Below are 23,293 nucleotides of genomic sequence, written 5' to 3' on the forward strand. Positions count from 1 at the left end.
CTCGGAGTCGTTTAATGTTCATAATTTTCTTTACTATCTTGCGCACAAAACCACATCCTGCTCTCAACGGAGAAAAATTTTTTGCGCCTCTTCATAATTTTAAATTAAAAACGGAAATTCAGAAATAACTTTCTCTAATTAAGGAAGTACTGTAAGTTTTTATTGCAATTATTAATTAATAATTATTAATAATAAAACCAGATGCATTCCAATTTTTTACTGTATTGTAATTATTTGTTCTTCTCCGTGGATACAAAAAATAAATATGTTTAAAATGAGAAGAGTTTGCGGGTTTGAAACTAGCAGATGTCTGATAAAACGCCCCATATCAAAAGAGACTCGGCCGCCGCGGTAACACCCCAAATTCATAAGAAGAAGAATAAAATTTATGCACCCTTACAAACAGTGTGGGCCTGAAGCTATATGAAAATAATTAAATGTTGTTTACAAATAAGTATAATTTAAAACTGTAATTTCACATATTATATTTTAATATATACCGCTCAAACAAGTGGATAAAATGGCTACATTATAAAAGGGCGGCGCCGATGCACAGAAGTGAGAAACTGCACCTGTGGTTGCACCAGCAGAACGTCAATTCCCTCATGCCCTTTTTAATAAATGCACCGACGAGCGTCATTCGATTGGCGCAAGCGAAAGCAAATTCTCTGAATTGCATGGTGGCTAAATCTCAGTGGAAAATTATGGCCGCGATCTTTAGCCATGTGTGCCGCGGAAAATAATGAAAGTTTGAATAGACAAAGCACATTAATTATTTTGATTTCAAAATAATATATTATGCATATTATTATACATTATCACTTTGTTGTTAGGCGAATATTTCAGTATGGTTGAAATTTATAAATAATTTTTGAGCTCAATATTAATTGGCAAATCTAAACACGGCTGGTGATTTCAACACCACCTATTTTTGATTGGTCACACTTGCATGGCTTTACACGACGAAGAAATGGTTTCATAATATTGGATTGGCACAGGCGGCACATTCATAAATATAAAAATTCAAAAGAATTTAAAAAATTTATGAGAAATATTTTAAAAATAACTTTTTTCATTCTAGCTATTGGCATTGGCAACTTCCGGCAGTTTTTGGTATGTCCGCTGATTAAAAAAAAATAGATGGCCATTTTGTTCAAATTTTCCAGGAAATAGTTTTCATCAACAACATTTCAAAAAGGCGATAAAATCTCGTGATCTCTCTCAGAAAGCAATGGCACAGAAACTGCTAAATAATTAATCGCAGTAATTAGCTTTGTGGGGTCGTCAGATCCAAATGCCGTGGCGTGCACTTTGCCAACCGCATTTTCCCCCTCAACACAAAAAGGGCACATACACGCGGGTATGGCGTAGGCATCGTCATGTGCAGTAATAACAATAAAACCAACATGAATCGATCCGAGCCGGTGAGTGACGTCCGCCGTCTTTCCTAACGTGGCGTGCGTCGCCGAATTAAAATTTGACCGAAATTATTTAACGCGAAAAATGTGAAGGTGCATGAAGAGCAGACGAGCCGGTGAAAAAATGATCTCTGCAGGAGATGGAGGAGAGGTCTTTGTCCTGAGAGCAAACCAGCCAACGAGCGCGAGAAGCCGCAAAGCAGCCTCAGCGTGGATGACTCATTCACCTGAACCCCCTTCCTTCATTTCACCTTCCTTTTTATAATGTTCTCTCGCCAACAAGCCAGCCAGCCAGCTTGAGCAACAACCTGCGCCTCTATCTATCGGCCGTCACGGCTAATATTAGAAAATTATCTTCTAAGTGACAAAAAACGATGAAAAACATTTGCAAAAATAGACTTCAATTGAAAATTGAGAAAATTTATATAAATATCATGTAAAATTCCAACATTTTAATCAAAGAAATAAATTTACATTATTTAATTTAAATGTTAACTGTTTAAAAAAAAAAAAAAATTGGTAAAAAATCATCAAATCTAATGAATCTAACAAATATATTGGGCGTTTTTTTTACACTAGTGTAAATAAATAAAAGCTCTTTGCTTGTTTAGCTTTAATTTCATAAGACTGATTGTTCCCCAGATTCAATTAATATACATTATTCTTCCACTGTGCTTTAGTTGTTTAACTTGAGTTCTAATTTGGCCAAACAGACAGTTGCTTACAACTTGTTAGTGTGTCTAGAGCGCTTGTGCATTTTGAGCGGTTCAGCAGAATGGTATCAAAACAAACACGAGTACTCGTAAGGTTGTACAACCTATTTTCAAAGCAATCAAGCAAGCCCAATCGCCCCTAATTAATCCATAACCGTGCAGGCATTCTCAACTCAAATTACATACTGTTTGCGTAAAAAAGAAAAAAATGACAGGTGCATCTGTCGCCTGCAGTTCCGGTCTGATTGCTACTGATCAACACGGTTCCAATACAAAAGAAAAATCGCGCTCGATTCTTGAAAAGTTAAGAATAAAACGGTCACGGCAAAGAGTCGATAAGAGGCCACGAAAAACAGGACTTTGCCCGAGACGGAGTCAAAACAAACAAACAATGATCAAGCCATTTCTTAGCGCACCGGCGACCCAAAAATTAAATAGCATTTTGAAAAACTGGACACATACCTTGGTTGCTGAAGAGTTGCTGACATGGTCGGCAGGGAGCGACTCAGGAACGGTTTGCAGGGTGGTTCTCATGCTTGTGGACATGGTTCCGTGAATTTTCGAAAGTACATAAACTCAAACTGCTGCAGCGGGGGTCAAAAGTCTGTGCAAAAGTGGTCGGAGAACTGGATGGGGCTAGCTGCGGAGCCGCCTGGCCGCTATGCTAGCACGCATCGGACACCTCGTCGGCACCCGCGGGACGAATCGGCTCGCGCTGGCCTGAAAAAAAGAGGGACTTCAGTGGAGGCAAAGCTTAAGAAAATTATCTTCAATTTTGATTAATGAATCAATCAATTATTAATAAATATTGCATTAGTTGTGGTCAATAAATTTTCATTAGTTAACATGAATAATTTGATGCATTATTTACTAACTGTATATTAAAAAACAAATACTGTTTGATAAAAAATTATTTCCTTTGGAAAATTTACTTTCGTTTTGATCAATGTTTGTACTCATCAATTATTTAACAATGTTACATTATTTATAGTCACCAAATGATAACCAATTAATTATATGTTAATATGACATTAATTTTTAATCATTGATGACTGCTAACTAATTAATAATTTAATTTTCTAAGATTTGGCATTATATTTTGCTTTGTGGGAGAAGAGACTCGAGAGAGCGGAACAGGCGCTCGAAAGAATCGGGCCGAAAGGCAACCAGTTTGATCCGCTGACAGTCGGCACTTCGGCGCCGCCGGTTTTGTCCGGGACGTTCGCACGGTGCCGTATGGTCAACCCTGCAGCTGGGGCGACCGTTCGGGCGAAGGAAGAAGTGAAGAACGGATCGGCCGGGCGAGGCCGACACGGGACGTCAGCTGAGACGGAACTTTTGCGGGCCCTTTGAGGGCGCTGGCCGCCCCATCGGCGACCGGTTGGCCGTCGTACGAAGGCCCCCGTAATCGTTGCATCAACTGGTTTCAAAACTCACCCATGAAAGAGGCGCGGTTGGTGGAAATTCGGTCAAAGAACGTGACACAACCACCCTAAAACACTCATCACCGAGAGCAGTCCGTTCCAAGATGGCGGCATAGAGCAGTACATTTTCGGGTCGCGAGTGCGCAGGTTTGCGGCTGCCTCACGTTCTGATTGGCCGGCGTCGCTGACGTCACCACCGGCCGTCGGAGAACGGCCTTGTGTACCTTGCACACCTTTGAGAGGTCACTGTGTGGACTGCTTCGGCAGGGCGTACAAACCCGTACTGCCAAACCTTTTATTGTCACCTTAATTGGACATTAATGGTCTGCGCGCCGAACGCACGCCCCCTCCTGAGTTGTGACACTATATACCTTGAATAAATTTCCCACAGCGGCCTGCCAAATTATTTTAACAAGGCATAATATGTGTAGATCGTTTCCTTTTTAGTGTTTAAATAAAAATAAATAATGTTTTCCGAGTCAAGTAATTGGAGAAAGATTCAAAATTTATTATTATCCAAGAAGATAACAATTTTTAAATATTGTAGATTAATCTTCTCTTGCAGATTTCCTTTGTAGGTATCGAACGTAAGCAGCATCAAATGCAGCCCCAACAGTCCTCTTTTCCCAAATGTTTATTTTTGGCTTTACTGGTTCTATAGGTTTCTTGTCCTCATCTTTCTTTGTTTTGTCCACAGTTTCCTCAACTTTCTCTTTCCCATCTTTGACAGGTTTCACTTTGCCTTCTGATTTTTTCTTAGCATCAACCTCGGAATCACTTTCACTGCTGCTGCTACCACTACTGGAGCTGCTGCTACCAGAACTGCTTGATTTAGAACCTGGCGCAGCAGACTTCTCAGCTTCCGCCTCATTTTCCGACTTGGAAGATCCACTACTAGATGAGTCTTTCCTTGCTCGGTATTTGCGCTTCTCCTTTGTGCGCTCCTCCTTCTTGACAGGCTCGTCTACTTCTGCCTCGGGTTTGCTTTCCTCCTCCTCTTCTGGCTCTTTCTTGATCTCCTTTGCAGAAAATGTATCTTTGTACATTTTCCTGTAAAACCCACTTAGGTCCTTTTGCTTTGTTACATCAGTGATAGCTAAAAACATATCATAATTAGATTTTTTTTAACGTGAATCTTTTTACTGGTAAAAAATACCTTCAATTGCATCCTCAAGTCTTTCCTTTTCCTCCTGCTTTTTAAATTCCTCTAGCTTAGCTCTGTAGGCTGATGTGACGAACTCTTCTTTATCTTTGAACTGCTCTCCTTCTTCTTCTCGTTCCCGCTGAACCTCCCTTTCCACCCTCCTTTCATTTTCCATTTTCCTCTTTTCAGCAGTTTTCAAAAGATTTTCAATGTATTTTGGCTGAAAATATTTAGATATTAGTGAGAGTTTTACACATTTTGTACATTTTACCTTTTTAGAAACGTCCTTCTTTTTGGCAACAGTTTCTGCTTTTTCCTGCTCCATATTTTCGTAAACTTCGTCATACTGAAAAACTGTTGGATCCTCCTCGAGCGCCCTTTTCAGCTGCTGCTGTGTAGCTCTCTTCTGAGTGCTTTTTTCACTGGCTTTCTAAAAACATATTCAACCATAGCAAAGAATATGTATGCGAATTTTGAAAACCTTTAAAGTTTATCAATTGATATTTACCAAAATAGCCTGACCAACTTTTTTGCTCTCGGGCTCCGAATCGTCACTTTCTTCATCAAAACAAGAGAGGCGAGGTTTTAAGGTTCCTGACGGTTCTGCAGGCTCGGACTTTTTCTTGGGCACAGTCAGACCGTACCTAGGGATGAAAAAATCAGAATTAATATTACGCTTATTTAAATAAATAAACTTAGGGTCTAGGAAAATCTGAAGTAGGAAAAGGTTAGGTTATTATAATATCATAATATTTAAAATTTAAATTCAGTGTAATTTTAAATAAGATCGAATTATTGAAAAACTCGATTGAAAGAATCTAAAATTTTTAAGATCATAATAAAATTTAATCATAATTCAAATTTTTTAAAGAAATTGCTTGAAGAAATCATTAAATTACAAGCAAAATACGAAAACCTACTTCTTTTGAAATGATGACATTCTGCCAGCGGCCGCACAAGAGGATCAAGTCGTCGTTTTTGAAAACCTTTGAAAATTTTCTAACGTTCGAATTGAAAAGCGAGAAGTTGCTCTAATACAAAAATTACCAGTGCAAGACAATGCACTATATATAATGCAACCAAAATATTCAATGAAAATAGAGAAAATTAATGAATAAAGGACTGGAATCGTCGGCAACTTGGAACAGCGGACAGTGGCAAAATCCAAAACAAAACATACAGGGCTGCAGCTGCATTGCATATAGGCCATACCAGGGCCATACTTGTTGGCCATACAGGCGATTTATAGCACTGTTCTGCCCTCTATTGACAAAATGTATAACTTTCTTCCACATACAATTGAAGGCGGTAAAGGAGCGTGCAAAAATATTAATTAATTATAATTTACCTAAAAAGGTATATAATTGGATAATTGCATTTGTCAATATTGTGAATTTTTGGTTGGTTTTATAATACGAACATTACAAATTTTATACGAAAAAAATAATCTTAAAAATAAAAACCAATCAAAAATTGTATTTCAACAAATTAAATATTTTCACTTCATTGTGTTAAATTTTCAAATTAATACTTCCTAATGTTTCAAAAACATACATGCTATTGCTCAGATTAAAATTTTATTTATTTAATAAAAACCTAACCAATAGTACGTTTTAATGGTAAATATTGATCTTAATAAAAATGAAATGTGTACAAGGAAAGTTCTTAAAAAAAGCATTCAGTCTCCAAGGAAGCAGAGCTGGAAGGAATACGAGGGGTCTTTGTTGACCATCACGTCAACGGAGTCCAACCACTCCTCAATTTCAGCTGTTGTCAAAGATCCTTCCGAGTTTTCCCTCTTCATCTTCCGCTTCTCGAACCACTTGCTCTCTCCAATAGGTCTGATCTCCTCCCTATGGTCAGCCTTGCTGGGCACCACGCAGCAGTCGCCGCCTCCAGAGGACTGCATCACGATCGTCCTCGAACTGTTTGGCTGTTGCGTCCACCGGTCGGGGCCGTCTGTTATTTCCATCACGAGACACTCAGCAGGCTGCAGAGCAGGCATCAATTCTTTTCCACGTCGAAAGCAATCCCGTCTGCAAAAAGAAAGTAATAAATTACAAATAATTTCCAAACTCTAGTTATTAAAGAAGTTTTGAAGTACATAAGGCGGTTGATGGCAAGACCAAAGAGATGCCAGCCTGACTTGAACAAGATTGACATAATTCTTTGTGTAGTTGCTTGAAATAACAAAGAAAACGAAAAATCGAACAGGCAGTTATGAGGTCAAACGTTTCAAGAATTAAAAAAAAAAATTAAATTTATTTTTATTGTTGCTAGAAAAATTTGTTATCAATTGCAACACAAAGAAAGCTTTCAGAATTTATGTATTGTTAATTTTTATTTTTCATTTTGTATACGTTTATATAATTTGAAAGGCCAGTTTGAATGGAAACTGCTCTATTTGTTTTAATTACTAACGATACTAATTTAATATTTTTCTTACTTCTATATGTGTGTTTAAATTATCCTTATTTCTAACTTTTTATTATTATTTCTTTAAATTTTTTAACATAAATCATGTTCCGAAAAATCATTTTTATGATAATTAATGATAAGCAAATTTGTAAAAAAAAAATTGGCACAATTATATTGATATAGAAGAAAATCACACAACGATAAGAAGAAGTTATCTCTATATCTGCCCCACACATTCGATGCACACGTGAGGTCGGCGCATTAATTTGTTTTTCTCATTCTCGCGCTTGTTGCCGGAGCTCATATGTTCAGAGGATCGCCGGCTTTTGCACACTGTCTTCAAGTTTATTTTCATCAGAATGGGAGTTAACGAGGATTTCGACTCGATGTTGAATGAAATCGGTGGCTGCGGACTATATCAGATTAGACAAAATTTGCTTGTCGGCCTCGCGATTGCTTTCAGTGCAGTGAGCACCATTGGTTTTGTTTTCACAGCAGCTAGAGTTCCTCACAGGTACCAAATTTTTTAAAGACTTGAGGGCATTTAATTAACAATCATGCTTAAAAAGATGTCAAGTCGAGGTTTGTGGTGATCAGGGAGAGATGTCGTCGCCCTTTTTACCCGAGTGGCTGCATGAGGCGGTACCAATTGAGCCAAGCGGAGAACCTGCGTTATGCGTCATTTACCAAAATCTCAATATTTCCACAAATTCGTGCAGTTTTGACCAGAGAAGTGAAAAAAGATGCTCTTCCTGGGTTTACAAAAGCCGCGAGAGGACTATCCAAACAGAAGTAATTTATTCTAATATTTTTACAGACGTCAAAATTTTGGATTTTAGTTTTCCTTGACGTGTCCAGAAAATGAATGGAAACTCGCTATGGTCGGCACACTTCACAACATAGGAAACATGATTGGTCTACCAATATCAGGATTTCTTTCCGATCGGTTTGAAAGTAAAAATTTGAAATTAATCACGCTGTAAAGATTTTGCAGGTATGGCAGAAAATCAGCGCTTGTATTTTCTCTCATTGCAAACAGTATATTTGGCTTACTGAAGTCTACAGCTAATAGTTTTGAAATTTTTTTAATCCTGGAAACAGTGGAACCAATTTTTGGAGGAAATATTTATGGCATCAGTTTTATTCTGGGTAGCTAACAGAATTTTTCTTGCTCAAAAAATCCTTTAAAAAAAATGCAGCTCTTGAACTTGTCACTCCAAAGAAAAGAGTTTTGGGTTGTATGGTGATTGCTGTCGCGTTTGCTTTTGGGAGTGCATTGGTCGGTGCTGTAGCATGGGTTCTGCAAGATTGGCGCACTTTTCTGTGGGTGACAAATGGACCAGCACTGCTTTTTATTTCCTACATATGGTATAAATTATTAAATAAAAAATTAACAAAATTTGGAATAAAAAAGAAAATAATTTAAGGTTGTTGCCAGAATCTGTGAGGTGGTTGCTGGCCAGAGGAAAACTGGGAGACGCGAAAAAAGTTGTCCAATTTGCAGCGAAATTGAATAGAGCCGAGCTGGGAGAGGAGCGAATGAAAGACTGGGAGAACGACCAAATTGACCGAGTGGTAAAAAAAGGATTTTCTTGCAAATTTAGTGGAAGCACTACGGCTTGTTCAAGTACACAGAAGAAGCCGAAAAAGACGATTCATTATGGCCAGCTTTGCGGAAAGTCACAAAGAGTAGGATTTTGCTTGCTAGGCTAGCGGTGTGCTCCGTATGCTGGTGAGCATATATTAAAGTGATGAAAAACAATTAATTTAATTGCATATTATGTTTGATTAAAAAGGGCTTCTGCAAATCTTGTGTTCTTTGGAATGTCTCTCAACTCCGTGTCGCTAGCAGGAACAGACAACAAGTACCTGAACTTTATTTTATCAAGTGTTGTTGAGGCTCCATCGTATCTGATAACCTGGCTGTGCATGAATCGACTTGGCCGCCGGAAAGCTCAACTTTTAACGTTTGTTGCAAGCGGTATAACTTGCTTCGCCATTACATTCTTGCCCAAAAGTAAGTTATAAATAAAATTATTTGCACAAACTTTTACTTTAACGACATCAAAAAAAAAAAAATTACAACAAATTATTGAATTGATTATAATTTTAATGGCATGCTCTGCTTAATTTTTAATTGAATTTGTTTTTATTTTAGATGGAAAAATAATTAGATTAATATTGTATCTTGTGGGAAAATTTGCAATCACTTGCGCCTTCGACACAGCACTTGTGTTCACGGCTGAAATTTTCCCAACCAATCTTCGCAACTCTTTGCTTGGCTTGTGCTCTATGATGGGCCGCGTTGGTTCAGTTGTGGCCCCACAAACACCACTCATGGTATGACATTTCTATGAAGACATTGTAAAATATTTTAATGCTTGTAATTAATTCCAGGCGCAGTATTATAATATTTCACCCCTTACTCTTTTTGGTACTGTGGCCCTGATCGCAGGTACGCTGGCCCTTTTCCTGCCCGAAAGCAAGGGCCTCCCACTGCCAGCATCGGTCAAAGAGGCCGAGGATTTGTCACGGCAACGACAAAATCAAAAAGCATCTCACAATAATGACCTTGAGGCTACCACTGCCTTGAATAAATTGGCACTGATGGACAACTAAATTTGCAATCAATAGGTCAAGCAAACAATCCATTATATTAAAATTGATTTATATTCATAAATATGCTGCGAATATTTCTGACGATAGATGCATTTTGATTTGACATAAATCGCTTACTTTGATAAAATTTACTAGATAATAATAATAATAATAAATAACGAACATCTTTTAAGGAAAGGTTTTTATTAAGATGCCTCACCATCTTAAAAAATTATAAAAGAAAAAATATCAAATTCTCATACACCAGTAAAAAAAGAGCGCACTTGCTCTTTTTGTACCATCAGCATATATGTCATCAGCACTTGTTACAAAATATTGACGCTCAAATCAAATTTATGCATTTGTAGCGCACTACAAGGCAGTGTGACCATATTAAACGGTCATCAGTCATCTACTGCTTACCATTCAACAACCATTTAAAATTTTAACACCTCGTGACCGCAAGCTTCGACTTATCTAACGGCCAGCAGCAACACAAAAAGTGGTATTATTCAAGTGACAAACTTACTTTATTTCAATAACTGAAGAATTCGCTTAACGTTGATTAGATCTTGTATTTGATAGCAACGCACAAGTAAACAAACAAGGCCAAGTTCAAGTGAGCCTATGAATTTAACAATAATTAAAAGGACAATTTTTTTTATTCTTCCTCATTTTCTATGATCTAGTTTGAAAATCAATGAAAATCAATATAGAGTAATAATTAATTAGATAAATATTATAATTTAAAAAAAAAATCTAGTTTATCAAGTGCAAAGAAAAGAATTTGTATGATATGGTGTTAATTCAGAAGCAAAAGATAAAATTTTATCATCCATACTTGCATCAATTAGCGTATAAATCTCAAGATTGGTTGCTCCAATTGATTAGTTCAACCGACTTGCCGCCGAGTTTGCGAGCGAGCGATCTAATAGGGTTCAGTAGCATTTACAGCCAGAGTTATTCTGATCTCGAAATGGGAGTCAACGAAGAATTTGACTCTATACTTCTTGAGATCGGAGCATGCGGACTCTACCAGATCAGACAATACGTGCTCATCGGTTTTGCGATAGCGTTTAGTGCTGCGAGTGCAATCGGATTTGTTTTTACCGCAGCCATAGTTCCTCACAGGTAATTCCAGTGTTCTTTTAAAATTTTAATGAAAGGTCAAATCTATAACAGATGCCTCGTCCAAGCATGTGGAGATGTGAGCGAAGCGTCAGCATTTTTGCCGCCTTGGCTGAGCGACGCGGTCCCATTCAATTCAAACGGAAATCCCGAGTCGTGTTTAATATACAAAAATTTGACAGCAGATACATGTAGTTTTGATTCTAATATTGAAGAAAGGTGCTCCTCGTGGGTATTTGATGGGCCTGAGAGAACCATTCAAACTGAAGTAAATCATGGAATTAATTGTGTAGCTAAAAATAAAGATAATTATTCCAGTTCTCTTTGATGTGCCATGAAAACGAGTGGAAACTTGCTTTAGTGGGAACTTTGAACAGTCTGGGTGTTTTGATTGGCCTTCCAATTTCTGGATTCATTTCAGACAGGTAAATTAAGGCTTCTTTTATGAAAAAATATGTCACTTATATTGTTATTTCTTATTATAAAAATGTTAAAATTTTAGATATGGACGTAAAACGGCACTGGTTATTGCACTCACATCAGCCAGTATTTTCGGATTGTTAAAAACACTTGCCACAAGTTACATAATGTTTATTGTACTGGAAACGATTGAGCCAATCTTCGGCGGAAACATTTATGGAATAAGCTTTATCTTGGGTAATTAATACAAATTATTTAACTAATATTAGTTAATTAATCACGAAACAGCTCTTGAAATGGTAACGCCAAAAAGGAGAGTTTTGGGGAACATGGTGATTGTTTTTTCCTATGCGCTTGGCAATGCCTTAATTGGAGCGATTGCATGGGGTCTCAGAGAGTGGCGTCTAATTTTGTGGGTCACAAATGGTCCGGCGCTGCTTTTCGTTGCTTATATTTGGTAAACTGCCGTAAATCAAAACTATTCAATTATATGAACGTGGACCGTCAGGCTGGTGCCAGAATCGGTGCGATGGCTCATGTCAAGGGGCAGACTGGGTGACGCCAAGAAAGTGGTCCAGTTTGCGGCCAAGCTAAACAGAACAGAACTGAGCGAGGACCGGATGAAAGATTGGGAAAATGGGCAGATCGATCGTGTGGTAAATTTACGTCTAGCTCCATAGAAAATGCAGTGAAAAAATTAATTATCAATTTTTTAAGGATATTGATGACAAGGACAAAGGCGATTCTTTATGGTCTTCCCTTCGGCAAGTCACTAAAAGCGGGACACTTCTCATCAGACTTGCACTGTGCTCTTTTTGCTGGTAAATAAAGTTAATTGGTGCAAAATTTAAAATTGGATATAATTAAAAAATAATGATAATACATAATTGTTTTTTTACAATTTTAGGGCGTCAGTAACTTTGGTCTATTACGGACTGTCTTTAAATTCCGTATCGCTGGCCGGGACGGACAACCAGTACCTGAACTTTATTCTTACTAGCTTAATCGAAGCACCGTCGTATGTCATCACTTGGCAGTGCATGAATCGGCTAGGTCGTCGCAAAACCTTGTGCATCATGTTCGTCGCTAGCGGCATTGCCTGTTTTGTCAACCCATTTGTACCTGACAGTGAGTTATTTATGCAATAAACTAATTACTGATTCATAAACGACACGTGAAGTTGCAGCCAAGAAAACAAAGCAAAAGAAAAAACAGTGTGTGTTATGTATATTTGGGTTGCTAAAAAGTATTATTTTGTGTGTGCTCATTTAAATTGGTGATTAAACTTGCTCTCTCTAAACAGAATTAAAAATAAAATTGTTTTTTAAAGTACATTTTCGTTTCTAGGTGCGGGAGCGGCACGGCTGCCATTGTATCTGTTTGGCAAATTTGCAATTACTGGCGCCTTTGACACGGTCTACGTGTTCACCGCTGAGATTTTCCCAACAAAACTCCGTAATTCGCTGCTCGGCGCGTGCTCTATGGTGGGCCGCATCGGCTCCATGCTGGCACCGCAAACACCACTCTTGGTGCGAAACTAAATTTAAAAACAAGTCTCATGATTTATAACTCGTGATTTCTTTTGTATTTTTAAACAGTCGCAATTCTCCAAGTTTTTACCGCTCGCACTCTTTGGCGTTGTGGCACTGATAGCAGGGATTCTGGGCCTTTTCCTACCAGAAACCAAAGGCCTTGCATTGCCTGTTTCCGTCAAAGAGGCTGAAGAACTTTCGAGACGGAAAAAGAATAAGAAAAATGAAGACACAGACGCAACCACTGCCATGAATGACTGGCGTCGCAGAGATTCTGTTTGCTAATAATTGATTTTTATTATGCATTAAAATTAGCAATTTTAACATAAGACGAAAAAATAAAATATAATATTAAATTGAGTTTGCTTAAAAAAAGGTGGATTAAATGGATTTTTTCATTTTTAATTAATTACGGCGTCAAGAAGGAACCAAGAAATATTTTAAATTACAGCACCATTTTCTTAACATTGTTGTGCTTGAAACATTTGCACATGAAGCCAATATTAAAAAAAAAAATATGAAGATTACATAATTACTTAATTTACATTAAGATCAGAACTCTCAAAATTAAAATTAGTCCTAACAGTAATCCATTATATTATTCAATAGCTTGAAAATGTGATTGTTTTTATCTTATATTTTATATAGTTTAATGTTTTTAATAAATATATTTAAATTCTATGTATAAAAATTTACATTCTAAACCTTATCAGATGAGACAAAAGAAAAGCTATCACATAAATAAACCGCAGACAATATTAATATCAGCATTCCTGTCTATCACATCACTTTATTAACGGGACAACAGAGTACGATTAGCATACCTCAGAGGATTTAAGAAAGAGAAAAAACGTTATCAACTTACACCTTTCTACTCAGCACACATTATTCGCTGACGGGATGTAGTTTTCGTGCGTGAAAACAAGTTTTGCTTAGCAGGTTCAGCAAAATATAACATCTGCCCCGATTGTGAGAGGTCCTTAGTCAGTTTACTTTAGCATGGGCGTCAATGAGGATTTCGACCTGATGCTCCAAGAGATAGGAGCATGCGGCTTTTACCAAATTCGTCAATACGTGCTCATTGGTTTTGCCATTGCCTTTAGTGCAGTGAGTTTGGTTGGATTTGTGTTCACTGCCGGCGTTGTGCCTCATAGGTAAATTAGCCACATTTTTATTTTCTTAATTTTAAAATGTTTACTTTTAATGGGTCAAGATGCTTAATACCACAGTGTGGAGATGATGGAGAGACGTCGCTGTTTTCACCTCCGTGGCTGCAGGAGGCAGTTCCATTTAAATCAAACGGAGAACCCGAGTTTTGTTTGATGTACAAAAATTTAAATTCATCCATGAACGCATGTTTGTTTAATCAGACCCTACAAGAGAGATGCTCTTCATGGGTCTTAGATGGGCCAGAGCGAACCATTCAAACAGAAGTAATATTGAATTTTTTTTAAATTATTATTTTAAATAATTTTTTAAATGATCAAGTTTTCTTTGATGTGCCCAGAAAACGAATGGAAACTTGCTCTTGTGGGAACGTTACACGGATTAGGAGCAATGATTGGACTGCCGATATGTGGCCTTATCTCAGACAGGTCTAAATTTATATTCAAAACTGATGCTGTTTAGTCTTTCACTGTGAATACTTTTGTTTTTAAATTATAGATATGGACGAAAAACTGCACTTGTTGTTGTCCTTGTTTTGTCAAGCCTGCTAGGATTACTTAAAACAGTGGCCTTTAATTACGAACTGTTACTTGTTATCGAAACATTAGAATCCATCTTTGGAGGCAATATTTACGCAACTGGTTTTATTTTAGGTAAAAATTTAGCAGGCCAATACTATTTTTCTTCAGATAAAGATATTAAAAAAAAAATTAAATTGACAATTCGTTACTGCAGGGTTGGAAATGGTCACTCCGAACAAAAGAGTAATGGGCTACATGGTAATTGTGTTAGCATTTGGCTTAGGAAATGCCTTTCTCGGACTGATTGCATGGGGCGTCAAGGACTGGAAGATTATTTTGTGGGTCACAAATGGACCGGCTCTGCTCTTCATCACCTACATTTGGTAAATAAAAACCAGTCCTCCACTCGATCACATTAATGCGTTGTCTTTGTAGGCTGCTGCCCGAATCAGTGAGATGGTTAATGTCAAGGGGTAGGTTAGGGGATGCAAAAAAGGTAATCCAAAGCGCTGCCAAACTCAACAGGGCCCAACTAAGCAACGACCGAATGAAAGATTGGGAGAATGGACAAATTGATCGAGTGGTAAATTTGAAATGAAAATGTGATTTAAAAAAATAATTAAATAATAAAGGGCGCCGACGAGGAGGACAAGGGTGACTCGCTATGGCCATCATTACGACAGGTTGCCACAAGTAGGATTTTGGTAGCAAGGCTTGCAGTTTTTTCATTTTGCTGGTAAAAAGTAATTTTTTTTAATTATATATTTTTTTAAATTATATTATCAAAGGGTTGCCGCAGACTTGGTTTATGACGGTTTGGCTCTGAACTCAGTCACTTTGGGTGGAACGGACAACAAATACTTGAATTTTATTCTAACAAGTATGGTCGACGCGCCGTCATATCTGATCACCTGGCAGTGCATGAATCGACTAGGTCGTCGCAAAACCTTGTGCATCATGTTCTTCGCGAGCGCCATTGCTTGCTTAGTCAACCCATTTATACCCGATAGTAAGTATAAGAATTCATTATTAATTTCACTCACGCACGCTTGAATAAAATTTAAACCGCAGCGTTGTCTGTATTGTCGCGGTGGCGAGGTTGCATAACTTGCAAGCAGTGCCCAAAGTTTGCAGATTAATTTATTTATACAAATAAATATATTTTTGTGATGTGTCATGCGTCCAAATGAAAAAATTATACTTTAAAATTTAAAAATTGCGCCTACAACATGCAGTGTTCCCAGGCGGTCACCCATCCAAGTACTGACTGCACTCAACATTACTTAACTTTGGTGAAAAAATTAGCTTATTTTTAACACACAAGCTTATTTCGATGCAGCAATAAATTTATATTTTTTCACTAAATTTTGAAATTGTACCGTACTATATAAATATAATTTTCAAACTGTACAATAATAAAGTAAATGACAATTATTATTGTTGTTTATTTGTCCAAATTGTTACATCACAATTTTTTTCAATGGTTTTAAAGATGCTGAGGCGGCACGGCTATCCTTTTATCTCTTGGGGAAATTTGCAATCACCAGTGCGTATGATACAGTTTACGTGTTTACTGCTGAAGTATTCCCTACAAAGCTCCGTAATTCACTGCTCGGCACGTGCTCAATGGTAGGTCGTATTGGCTCCATGCTGGCACCGCAAACACCACTCTTGGTACGTACAATTCCTTTTAAAACAATTAGCCCCGAGTCGCGTGAGCTTCTTAGGTAATCACGCGATGTTTTGTTTTTGCAGACACAATTCTCCAAGTTTTTGCCTCTCGCTCTTTTTGGCGTTGTGTCCCTGATTGCGGGGACTCTGGCACTTTTCCTACCCGAGACGAAAGGCCGTCCGCTGCCTGTGTCAATGAAAGAGGCCGAAGAGCTCTCAAAGAAGCACAATATGGCAAGCAGTGACCAAGATGATCGGTCCGAAAATCTTGCAATTATAGGGGCGCAACCCGCCACAAATGCTGCAGCGGAAACTGTCAGATGAAAATTTCAAAATAATTTATAAATATTTCAACTTTATATTTACGAATAGCTCCTGCGCTGCTGGCACAGTTCCATTTTTTTGCAAAATGTTAACTCAACAATTTAAATAGGCCATTTCGCGCAGATTCCTCAACAATTCATTCTCTCTGCAGTGCTATTTGGGTCAAACGTCTGAGGGCATTCCGAAAACAACCCTATGCAAACTGCGCAAAATGACATGCAGAAATTCGACTTAGGTTAGCAAACTTTGGTAATTGGCAACAGTAAAAGATCCGTGGCGTAGGAGGGAAAATTGCCGCGCTTCTTTTTCAATCAAACGCAATTTTAAGTAGTGCTCCTCGACGGCCACACACAATCAAATATAATAATCATATTGGCTCTGCGTGCCGCCGCCGCTGAATGAAGCCATACACACTCTCAAACCGATAATAAAATAAAACGCACACTGCACAAGAAGAACGAGAGATTGATAATTCTGTCGCCCTTGAGTAACCCCCGAGACTCTCTTGTTGCCTTTGCCCGCCTTAACTCTTGAGAGAGGTAAACGGGCAGTGAAGCACGAAAATGGTGAATTTGATATAAAATATGTGTTATTGTAATAAATTGACCGGTCAGCGCTGATATATTCTGCGTTTGATCTATTCAAAAACGGCTTCAGGTAAAATACTGTATTTTCTTTTATAAATTATTAGAAATGGCCAATTATGTATATATTTTAATTATATCAACAATGCAAACAAGGTTCAGCGATTTTCTAATTTCAATTTTCAGGTCTAATTACTTAGAAGGCACAGAAGTCAATATTATATCTCACGTAAATTTGTAAAAAAAAAAAAAATCAACTCAAATTAATCTAACAAACAAAATGGATTTGTAAGAATTGACCCCTCGTCTGGCGTATTATCTAACGGAGCTGAAAAACTTGAATTTTTCTATAATTTGGCATCGGCTGTGTCTTTGACCCTTTTTATGATAGCTTTATCATTTTTGTCACTGCCCGCTAATTGTCACATTATGACACCATCGCCGCGCGCGCGATACTCCACTCTCTCGGCAGCGGCGTGTTCAATAACAAGCCCGGAATAAAACCGGGGCGGCTTTCACGCTTACTAAGTGCAAATTGACCATTGTGGGCGCGCTTTGCGATCCCCACACAGTCCTGCCAGTCCTCCTCCACTGACAGCGCCGCGCAATTACGCGCTAAGAAGGGCCTTCCTCTGCACTCTGGCAGTCATTCCCTCAAGTGCTGTGAGTGTTGTGTTGTGAGAACCTCAAATGCAAAGGATTAGCAACGACCGGTGGTGATTTTTGTCATTGAATTAGCCATGGTGGTCACCAGCAAGAGCGAGCAGTTGGACTCGATTTTCGCCGAGCTCGGCGACTTTGGCAGGTACCAGGTCAAGCAATATGCCTTCCTCAGCCTGCCGGTCATGTTTAGCGCGGCATTCACCATCAGCTATGTCTTCACCGCGGGTCAAGTGCCGCATAGGTAAGATAACAAAAGCAACATACTGTGATGTTTTATTAATAAATAAATAAATAATAATAATAATAATATATAAAAAAAAATTAATAAAAAAACTTTCACTTTTTGTAGATTATGATAAAAGTTATTACCAGATTAAAATTAATTGTGAAACAAAAATTGGTACAAGAAAACTAGATACAATAAGATAAAAATGAAATATACATTATAATGATTCAATATAAACAAATTTAAATTGGAAAATGTTAAGAAATTTTATTAAATCGATTTTTTATGAACGTGGCAAAGTTGTTATAAAAAGAAATACAGGAATCAATGTATAAGAACTTCAGGAAAATTATTTTGAAAAAAATTCAGCATTAAAAAAGTACAAACTTGGTGAAATAATTTGTTTTTGCAGACATATTATCTTCAAAGGGCGCAGTACGTGATAGTACTATCGCAAGCAAAAGTTATTTTTTTTGCAGCTAAATTTTTTAGAAAACAACATACAGTGTGAATGACCTGATATATGAAATATACAACAGTTCAGGTTGTACAAAATTTCCGTACTGTCAAAGTTATCAAAGTCACGAGTAGAATGATTAATAATGACAGACGTATAATTAGCATATTGTTTTCCTCGCCTTATTGCCACATTGAGCTAGCAGTAATTAAGCGCCTATAATAGAGCACACATTCAAAGTATCAAAACCAGCTGCTACATACAAAGTGATTAGTGCGCAATGATTGCTTTGCCATGATTTAACCATTAATCATTGTAGACAGAAATAAACCAAATTTAAAGGGAAAACTTTCTATGTCAATATATTCAGAGATTTTTTGAATTCAAACACATTCAAATTTTCGCTTTTAAATTAAATAATTTAAATTTTCAGATGCCTTGTACCCGAGTGTGGCGACTCGTTAAACGCTGATAGCTCAAATTTTCAACCACCCTGGCTGCGAGAGGCAGTGCCCTTTGAAGTAGCCTCCAACGCCCCCAGCGCCTGCCTCGCCTACAACCACCTCGATAATGCAACAGACACGTGCAATTTTGATAAATCGGCAACGCACGAGTGCTCCGAATGGATTTTCAAAGGACCGGAGAACACGATTCAAAGCGAAGTGAGAAAATTTAAATGAAATAGTAAACAGTGTGGCTATCCCCAGTAAGTGATAATGTTGTTAATAATAAAGCTTGCACTTAACTCCCGCTGTTTTATATAAACGCGACCTTGGCAAAGTAATGTGTGTTTGTTTTTAATTTACGCAAAGTGCGGGTAAATAAAGTATTCCCTTTTTGTGCTATTTTAAGTCATATAAGACATAGGAACTATGTTATTTTACCTTTCTAAAAGTTTTTTTACTCTTTTGAATTTATAAATTTATTAACTGTTTTGTGAGATGAAAAAAAAAAACAATTGATTAAACTGTTTTATTTTTGGAAAATTTCAGTTCAATCTAGCATGTTCGAATGACATGTGGCGACTGGCGTTTGTGGGCACCCTGAACAATATAGGTCGCTTGGTTGGACTCCCTCTCCATGGTTATGTTTCAGACAGGTATGTCTTTACTTTATCTTTTAAATTCCCATAATTTTATAAAATCCGTCCCATTTAGATACGGCAGAAAAGCTGCACTGATATTCACAATGCTGGGTTCTGGTATATTTGGTGTTTTGCGATCTTTATCGTGGAATTACGAGTCTTTCCTCGCATTTGAGTTCCTCGAGGCCGCCTTCTCAGGAGGCATTTATGCCATTGCCTTCATTCTAGGTTGGTATTTACCAATTGTCTGTGTGTCATCCGATTGACCTCCCCTCTGTTATGTGAGGTTACGAATGAATATCCATTGAATTATGCTGCCGGTGTCCGATTATGGTCGAAAGCAGTCTCATGCCATAACAATTGTTTAATGTGGCCATCAACATTATTTTCACTTCATTGTTAACTCCTGTGAATTTAATTCCTTTAAAATTCTTTGGATTTATTATCATTATTCATTATCGCACCTGAAGACACAACGCTTCTTGTATTTTTTGGAGATTTTGATTATCTATAATTTTTTTCATAGGCATGGAGCTAGTTGGACCAAGTAAAAGAGTATTGGGAGGAGCGGTTATTGTTTGGGCTTATGCTCTCGGACAAGTTTTATATGCTCTGATTGCGTGGGCACTAGGGGACTGGCGCCAAATCCTCCTCGCATCATATTCACCAGCTTTGCTTTTCGTGTTTTATATTTGGTATTTATTTTAAATTTGGCTATAATCATATTGAATGTAAATGAAAAATTATTAGGTTGATCCCTGAATCTGTGAGATGGCTGATGTCTCATGGAAAATTCAGGGATGCTCGAAACGTTATCAAAAGTGCAGCAGCAACAAACCGGGTTCGACTCAGTGAGCCTTTATTGGGAGATATGGAAAAGTGGCAAGATGGTTCAAAGGTAAGAAAATAAGCTAAATAAATAAACACTTCATTTTCACGGATGGTAATTTTTAAAGGAAACAATTACTGGAGAAGAAGAACAGGGTGATTCATTGTGGTCTGCGATGTGTCAGGTGTTTACTTCTAAGGTTTTAGTTTTGCGACTTGCAAACTGCTATTTGTGCTGGTATGATTGAAGTTGATTTTCCATTTTTTTTTTTTTTTGCCAAAAATTATTGTTATTCTCTAGTTTATGTATTTAATAAAATACAAAAATTTTGAATTTTGCATCCAACTACTGAAAAATGAAAATATTTAATTTTTCAGAATATCCACGAATATATTTCAAAAAATTTTCTTTTCAAAGGGTCACCAATAATCTGGTCTATTACGGACTATCGCTGAACGCAGTGTCACTGGCAGGCACTGAAAACCAATACCTCAACTTCATTCTCGTAAGCATCGTTGAAGCACCCTCGTACATTTTCGCCTGGCAAGGGATGACCCGATTTGGCCGCAGGAAAACTTTGTGCGCGGCGCTGATTATCAGCGGCATCTCCTGTTTCACAAGCCCTTTTGTGCCGGAAGGTATAGTGACAACAGCAGCCTCAATTAGCAGATCAAATAAAGGGGAAACCCATCCGTTTGTCCGCAGAAAGCAAGTGGATCAGACTGCCGCTCTACTTGACTGGAAAATTTGCTATCACAGCAGCTTTTGACACCCTCTATATATTCACGGCGGAAATTTTCCCTACCAAATTGAGAACCAGTCTGCTCGCCTCGTGCTCCATGGTGGGACGGCTCGGTGCAATGTTAGCCCCTCAGACCCCCCTACTTGTAAGAAATTTTTATTTTAATAATTTGAAAAATCTAATTTTGAAGCTTTAGGCAAAAATTTCGCCTTACTTGCCGCTGGAGATATTTGGAGCGTCAGCCCTCATTTCTGGAATGCTAGCCCTGCTTTTCCCCGAGACACTTGGCAAGTCCTTGCCCGACTCAGTTGATGAGGCCAAGAATTTGAAGTCAGAGGAAGCAAAAGTCGAAAAAAACAGTAAACGAGTGGTGCCAAAAGTCATCCTCACCACTTCGGACGACGACAAAATGTGAAAATTTTAAAAAGCATTTTACCTCAAGTATTATATTTATAAATAAGCTCCAATTTTTAAGTCTGTGTGTACCAAATCTAGCATAACTTATTATTAAAAATCATGTGTGTATTGCAAGCCATTCCAAAAGTTAACACTTTTAATGCAAAGAGGAGCTTTAAGGGAATAAAATTTATTTTTACACTTAGGATAGCGGAGGTAAAAATTTATTATTATGCTTAAAAATAAATACATCATCCTTAAATGCATCTATAGCAAAAATACATTTTGCTCACAAGTAGAGTCGAAATAATAAATCTGGAGGAAACATTTCGGAGCGCCACGATTTTCAGCGGCGCCTGAGGAGTGGCGGCGAACAGGTCAAATATCATTGGTATTGATTGTGTGAGGAAGACGAGCTGCCCGACGCAGCCATCTCGTCCAGCCTATCGGAGAGGTAGTGCAACTGCGTCGAGAGTTGCGAGATTTGTTTGAGCATGGCCTCGTCTCTGCGTGCCATCAAGAGCGGAGCCTCTTCCTCAAGGCGATCCACCTGCAAGCGGATTGGATTTCTTTGTTAAAATCCGCTCTCAAGTTGACACACGCAACGGGCGGTGGAAAAGTTATGCAACCGGGTGCGCGCCACGCACCAACAGGTGGTCTAGCTCATAGGGGTTACACACAAGTCTTTTCGCATGCTCGCGCACCCCCTCCTCTACGTCAAGTCTATTAATATTAAACTAACAACGGGCTTTATCGAGAACGACGGCGAGCTCGGAAATTTTTGCGCTTACCCTCTTTTTCATGCGCTCTTTGTACAGTTTGATATTTTCTAGCGTCTCGCTTAAAAGCGGCCGTTCAGTCTCTTTTGCAGCAACTGCTAAAAATTTTTTTGTAATAAAAATTCTATGAAATATAAAATTTGCTTACAAGTTTGATGAAAATTAGTCACCTCCAGCTGGAGTTGGCTGAGAAAATTTTAAATGAGCTCGGAAAATCGATAAAGGGCAAAAAATACTCATGTTCCTCGCATTGCTGGTCTACAATTTTCCTCAATGGGATCAACGCACCGTCGGCACTGCGCAGCTTGAACACTTTTTTAAGCGCCTCTGAGGCGGGAATGTCGAGTGATTTGGCAAGATTTCGTTTTAAGTCATCCAGTTCCTCAGCGTCTTCGACTTCTAAACTTTTCAGCACCGGCTCGTTTTCTGCCGGCCAACCAGTGAGAGAGAGACAGAGATGAGAGATTGAGAAGAGACTTGGATCGATAGGGAAATCGTGCCTCACCTCCAATGTCAGTTCTTTTGATTTTGAGGGCGACGACCACCATTTCCGAGCCGAGCAGCCCCGATTTTGGCTTTGGACTGTCAGGTGTGCGCTGCTGCTGGGCCGAGTGCGTCTGTACGTTTGTGTTTATCAACACAGAATCTAACCGAGAGGTGCTGCTGTTTACTCTGGGTCGCGGTGACGCACAAAAAGCATGCGTCGAATGAATCTAGCTGCCGACCTCCCGCCGAGTGGAATAAAATGTGGCCGCTTGCGATGATGGTGCTCACTCACTTATGGTCTCTGCAAGCACTTTTGCGCAAAAGCAGACTCTTGTCCTCAAATTGTTTCATTTACCTCTGCTGTCTGCTGTCTTCCGCTGAGAAAAATCAATTTGCCGTCGGTAGCATGCAGTAGGGAAACCTCGTGCATATTTTTTGCAATGAATGCACTAAACATATGCACAAGCGGATTAACTTATTTGAACAAAATATTGGCCAAAATTGAAAAGCAAAATATAAAATTTTAAAATAACATAAAATGGAAAAGACAAAAGCAGTTAACTTTAAAC

At 38.2% G+C, this 23,293-nt stretch overlaps 6 protein-coding genes across 25 annotated transcripts in view; 3 read left to right on the plus strand and 3 right to left on the minus strand.

Annotated features, from left to right (window-relative positions):
• LOC132200213 (serine/threonine-protein kinase MARK2-like) overlaps nt 1–3,705 on the minus strand; it is a 34,067-nt gene extending 30,362 nt beyond the window's left edge. For all 16 annotated transcript variants that reach the window (XM_059625505.1, XM_059625500.1, XM_059625506.1 and 13 more), the window contains exons 1-2: nt 3,569–3,705; nt 2,594–2,851 (exon numbers count right to left, since the gene is read on the minus strand). In XM_059625505.1, the coding sequence (XP_059481488.1) occupies nt 2,594–2,677 (84 nt within the window). In that variant the 5' untranslated portion in view covers nt 2,678–2,851; nt 3,569–3,705. The remainder of the gene's footprint in view (nt 1–2,593; nt 2,852–3,568) is intronic.
• A 329-nt stretch (nt 3,706–4,034) lies between these two features.
• LOC132199685 (nuclear speckle splicing regulatory protein 1) lies at nt 4,035–5,925 on the minus strand. Of its 2 annotated transcripts, XM_059624603.1 has the most exons (6): nt 5,747–5,925; nt 5,620–5,698; nt 5,208–5,343; nt 4,971–5,129; nt 4,712–4,919; nt 4,035–4,651 (listed from the first exon to the last, which is right to left on the minus strand). In XM_059624603.1, the coding sequence occupies exons 2-6, from the start codon at nt 5,637–5,639 to the stop codon at nt 4,104–4,106; spliced, it is 1,071 nt and encodes a 356-aa protein (XP_059480586.1). In that variant the 5' UTR covers nt 5,640–5,698; nt 5,747–5,925; the 3' UTR covers nt 4,035–4,103. The 2 variants fall into 2 exon arrangements, with proteins under 2 accessions (XP_059480586.1, XP_059480585.1); XM_059624602.1 differs by having other exon boundaries at nt 5,620–5,925.
• A 1,445-nt stretch (nt 5,926–7,370) lies between these two features.
• Nucleotides 7,371–10,193, plus strand: LOC132199682 (solute carrier family 22 member 4-like). Of its 3 annotated transcripts, XM_059624597.1 has the most exons (11): nt 7,371–7,631; nt 7,687–7,909; nt 7,957–8,063; nt 8,112–8,266; nt 8,317–8,485; nt 8,545–8,692; nt 8,746–8,849; nt 8,914–9,134; nt 9,276–9,457; nt 9,515–9,751; nt 10,084–10,193. In XM_059624597.1, the coding sequence occupies exons 1-10, from the start codon at nt 7,477–7,479 to the stop codon at nt 9,734–9,736; spliced, it is 1,686 nt and encodes a 561-aa protein (XP_059480580.1). In that variant the 5' UTR covers nt 7,371–7,476; the 3' UTR covers nt 9,737–9,751; nt 10,084–10,193. The 3 variants fall into 3 exon arrangements, with proteins under 3 accessions (XP_059480580.1, XP_059480579.1, XP_059480581.1); XM_059624596.1 differs by lacking the exon at nt 10,084–10,193 and having other exon boundaries at nt 9,515–10,051; XM_059624598.1 differs by lacking the exons at nt 8,317–8,485; nt 10,084–10,193 and having other exon boundaries at nt 8,556–8,692; nt 9,515–10,055.
• Nucleotides 10,194–10,266: 73 nt separating this feature from the next.
• On the plus strand, nt 10,267–16,699 carry LOC132201637 (uncharacterized). The gene is made up of 20 exons (XM_059627951.1): nt 10,267–10,846; nt 10,898–11,111; nt 11,162–11,268; nt 11,346–11,500; nt 11,552–11,720; nt 11,772–11,919; nt 11,981–12,084; nt 12,171–12,391; nt 12,611–12,792; nt 12,862–13,071; nt 13,780–13,949; nt 14,009–14,228; nt 14,284–14,390; nt 14,461–14,615; nt 14,698–14,866; nt 14,919–15,066; nt 15,116–15,219; nt 15,272–15,492; nt 15,976–16,157; nt 16,239–16,699. The coding sequence occupies exons 1-20, from the start codon at nt 10,512–10,514 to the stop codon at nt 16,476–16,478; spliced, it is 3,561 nt and encodes a 1,186-aa protein (XP_059483934.1). The 5' UTR covers nt 10,267–10,511; the 3' UTR covers nt 16,479–16,699.
• Nucleotides 16,700–17,637: 938 nt separating this feature from the next.
• On the plus strand, nt 17,638–21,723 carry LOC132199680 (organic cation transporter protein-like). Its single transcript, XM_059624595.1, has 10 exons — nt 17,638–17,966; nt 18,842–19,070; nt 19,401–19,507; nt 19,566–19,720; nt 20,019–20,187; nt 20,243–20,390; nt 20,449–20,558; nt 20,739–20,959; nt 21,027–21,208; nt 21,260–21,723. Exons 1-10 carry the CDS (start codon nt 17,803–17,805, stop codon nt 21,476–21,478), a joined length of 1,704 nt encoding a protein of 567 aa, XP_059480578.1. The 5' UTR covers nt 17,638–17,802; the 3' UTR covers nt 21,479–21,723.
• Nucleotides 21,639–23,255, minus strand: LOC132199688 (uncharacterized). 2 transcript variants are annotated; one of them, XM_059624607.1, is made up of 5 exons: nt 22,744–23,255; nt 22,475–22,664; nt 22,387–22,424; nt 22,251–22,336; nt 21,639–22,009 (listed from the first exon to the last, which is right to left on the minus strand). In XM_059624607.1, the coding sequence occupies exons 1-5, from the start codon at nt 22,784–22,786 to the stop codon at nt 21,845–21,847; spliced, it is 522 nt and encodes a 173-aa protein (XP_059480590.1). In that variant the 5' UTR covers nt 22,787–23,255; the 3' UTR covers nt 21,639–21,844. The 2 variants fall into 2 exon arrangements, with proteins under 2 accessions (XP_059480590.1, XP_059480591.1); XM_059624608.1 differs by having other exon boundaries at nt 21,641–22,009; nt 22,251–22,333; nt 22,744–23,247.
• Between the last annotated feature and the right edge of the window lie 38 nt (nt 23,256–23,293).

Source organism: Neocloeon triangulifer, unplaced genomic scaffold (genome assembly GCF_031216515.1).
Source record: "Neocloeon triangulifer isolate White Clay Creek 2 clone unplaced genomic scaffold, ASM3121651v1 ptg000014l, whole genome shotgun sequence".
NCBI classification, from domain to species: domain Eukaryota; kingdom Metazoa; phylum Arthropoda; class Insecta; order Ephemeroptera; family Baetidae; genus Neocloeon; species Neocloeon triangulifer.

Coding starts and splice junctions, on each gene's coding strand:
- LOC132199685 (XM_059624603.1), bottom strand. CDS start 5,639: ATGTCATCATTTCAAAAGAA. Junction 4,920..4,970: donor AGAAGGACGTTTCTAAAAAG/GTAAAATGTACA, acceptor AAATATTTTCAG/CCAAAATACATTGAAAATCT. Junction 4,652..4,711: donor ACTTGAGGATGCAATTGAAG/GTATTTTTTACC, acceptor ATATGTTTTTAG/CTATCACTGATGTAACAAAG.
- LOC132199682 (XM_059624597.1), top strand. CDS start 7,477: ATGGGAGTTAACGAGGATTTCGACTCGATGTTGAATGAAATCGGTGGC. Junction 7,632..7,686: donor GCAGCTAGAGTTCCTCACAG/GTACCAAATTTT, acceptor ATGCTTAAAAAG/ATGTCAAGTCGAGGTTTGTG. Junction 8,064..8,111: donor TCAGGATTTCTTTCCGATCG/GTTTGAAAGTAA, acceptor AAGATTTTGCAG/GTATGGCAGAAAATCAGCGC.
- LOC132201637 (XM_059627951.1), top strand. CDS start 10,512: ATGGTGTTAATTCAGAAGCAAAAGATAAAATTTTATCATCCATACTTG. Junction 14,867..14,918: donor CTCTTCATCACCTACATTTG/GTAAATAAAAAC, acceptor TTGTCTTTGTAG/GCTGCTGCCCGAATCAGTGA. Junction 16,158..16,238: donor CACCGCAAACACCACTCTTG/GTACGTACAATT, acceptor TTGTTTTTGCAG/ACACAATTCTCCAAGTTTTT.
- LOC132199680 (XM_059624595.1), top strand. CDS start 17,803: ATGGTGGTCACCAGCAAGAGCGAGCAGTTGGACTCGATTTTCGCCGAG. Junction 20,960..21,026: donor AAGCCCTTTTGTGCCGGAAG/GTATAGTGACAA, acceptor GTTTGTCCGCAG/AAAGCAAGTGGATCAGACTG. Junction 21,209..21,259: donor CCCCTCAGACCCCCCTACTT/GTAAGAAATTTT, acceptor TTGAAGCTTTAG/GCAAAAATTTCGCCTTACTT.
- LOC132199688 (XM_059624607.1), bottom strand. CDS start 22,786: ATGGTGGTCGTCGCCCTCAAAATCAAAAGAACTGACATTGGAG. Junction 22,665..22,743: donor CAAAAGAACTGACATTGGAG/GTGAGGCACGAT, acceptor GTTGGCCGGCAG/AAAACGAGCCGGTGCTGAAA. Junction 22,425..22,474: donor CAGCAATGCGAGGAACATGA/GTATTTTTTGCC, acceptor AAATTTTCTCAG/CCAACTCCAGCTGGAGGTGA.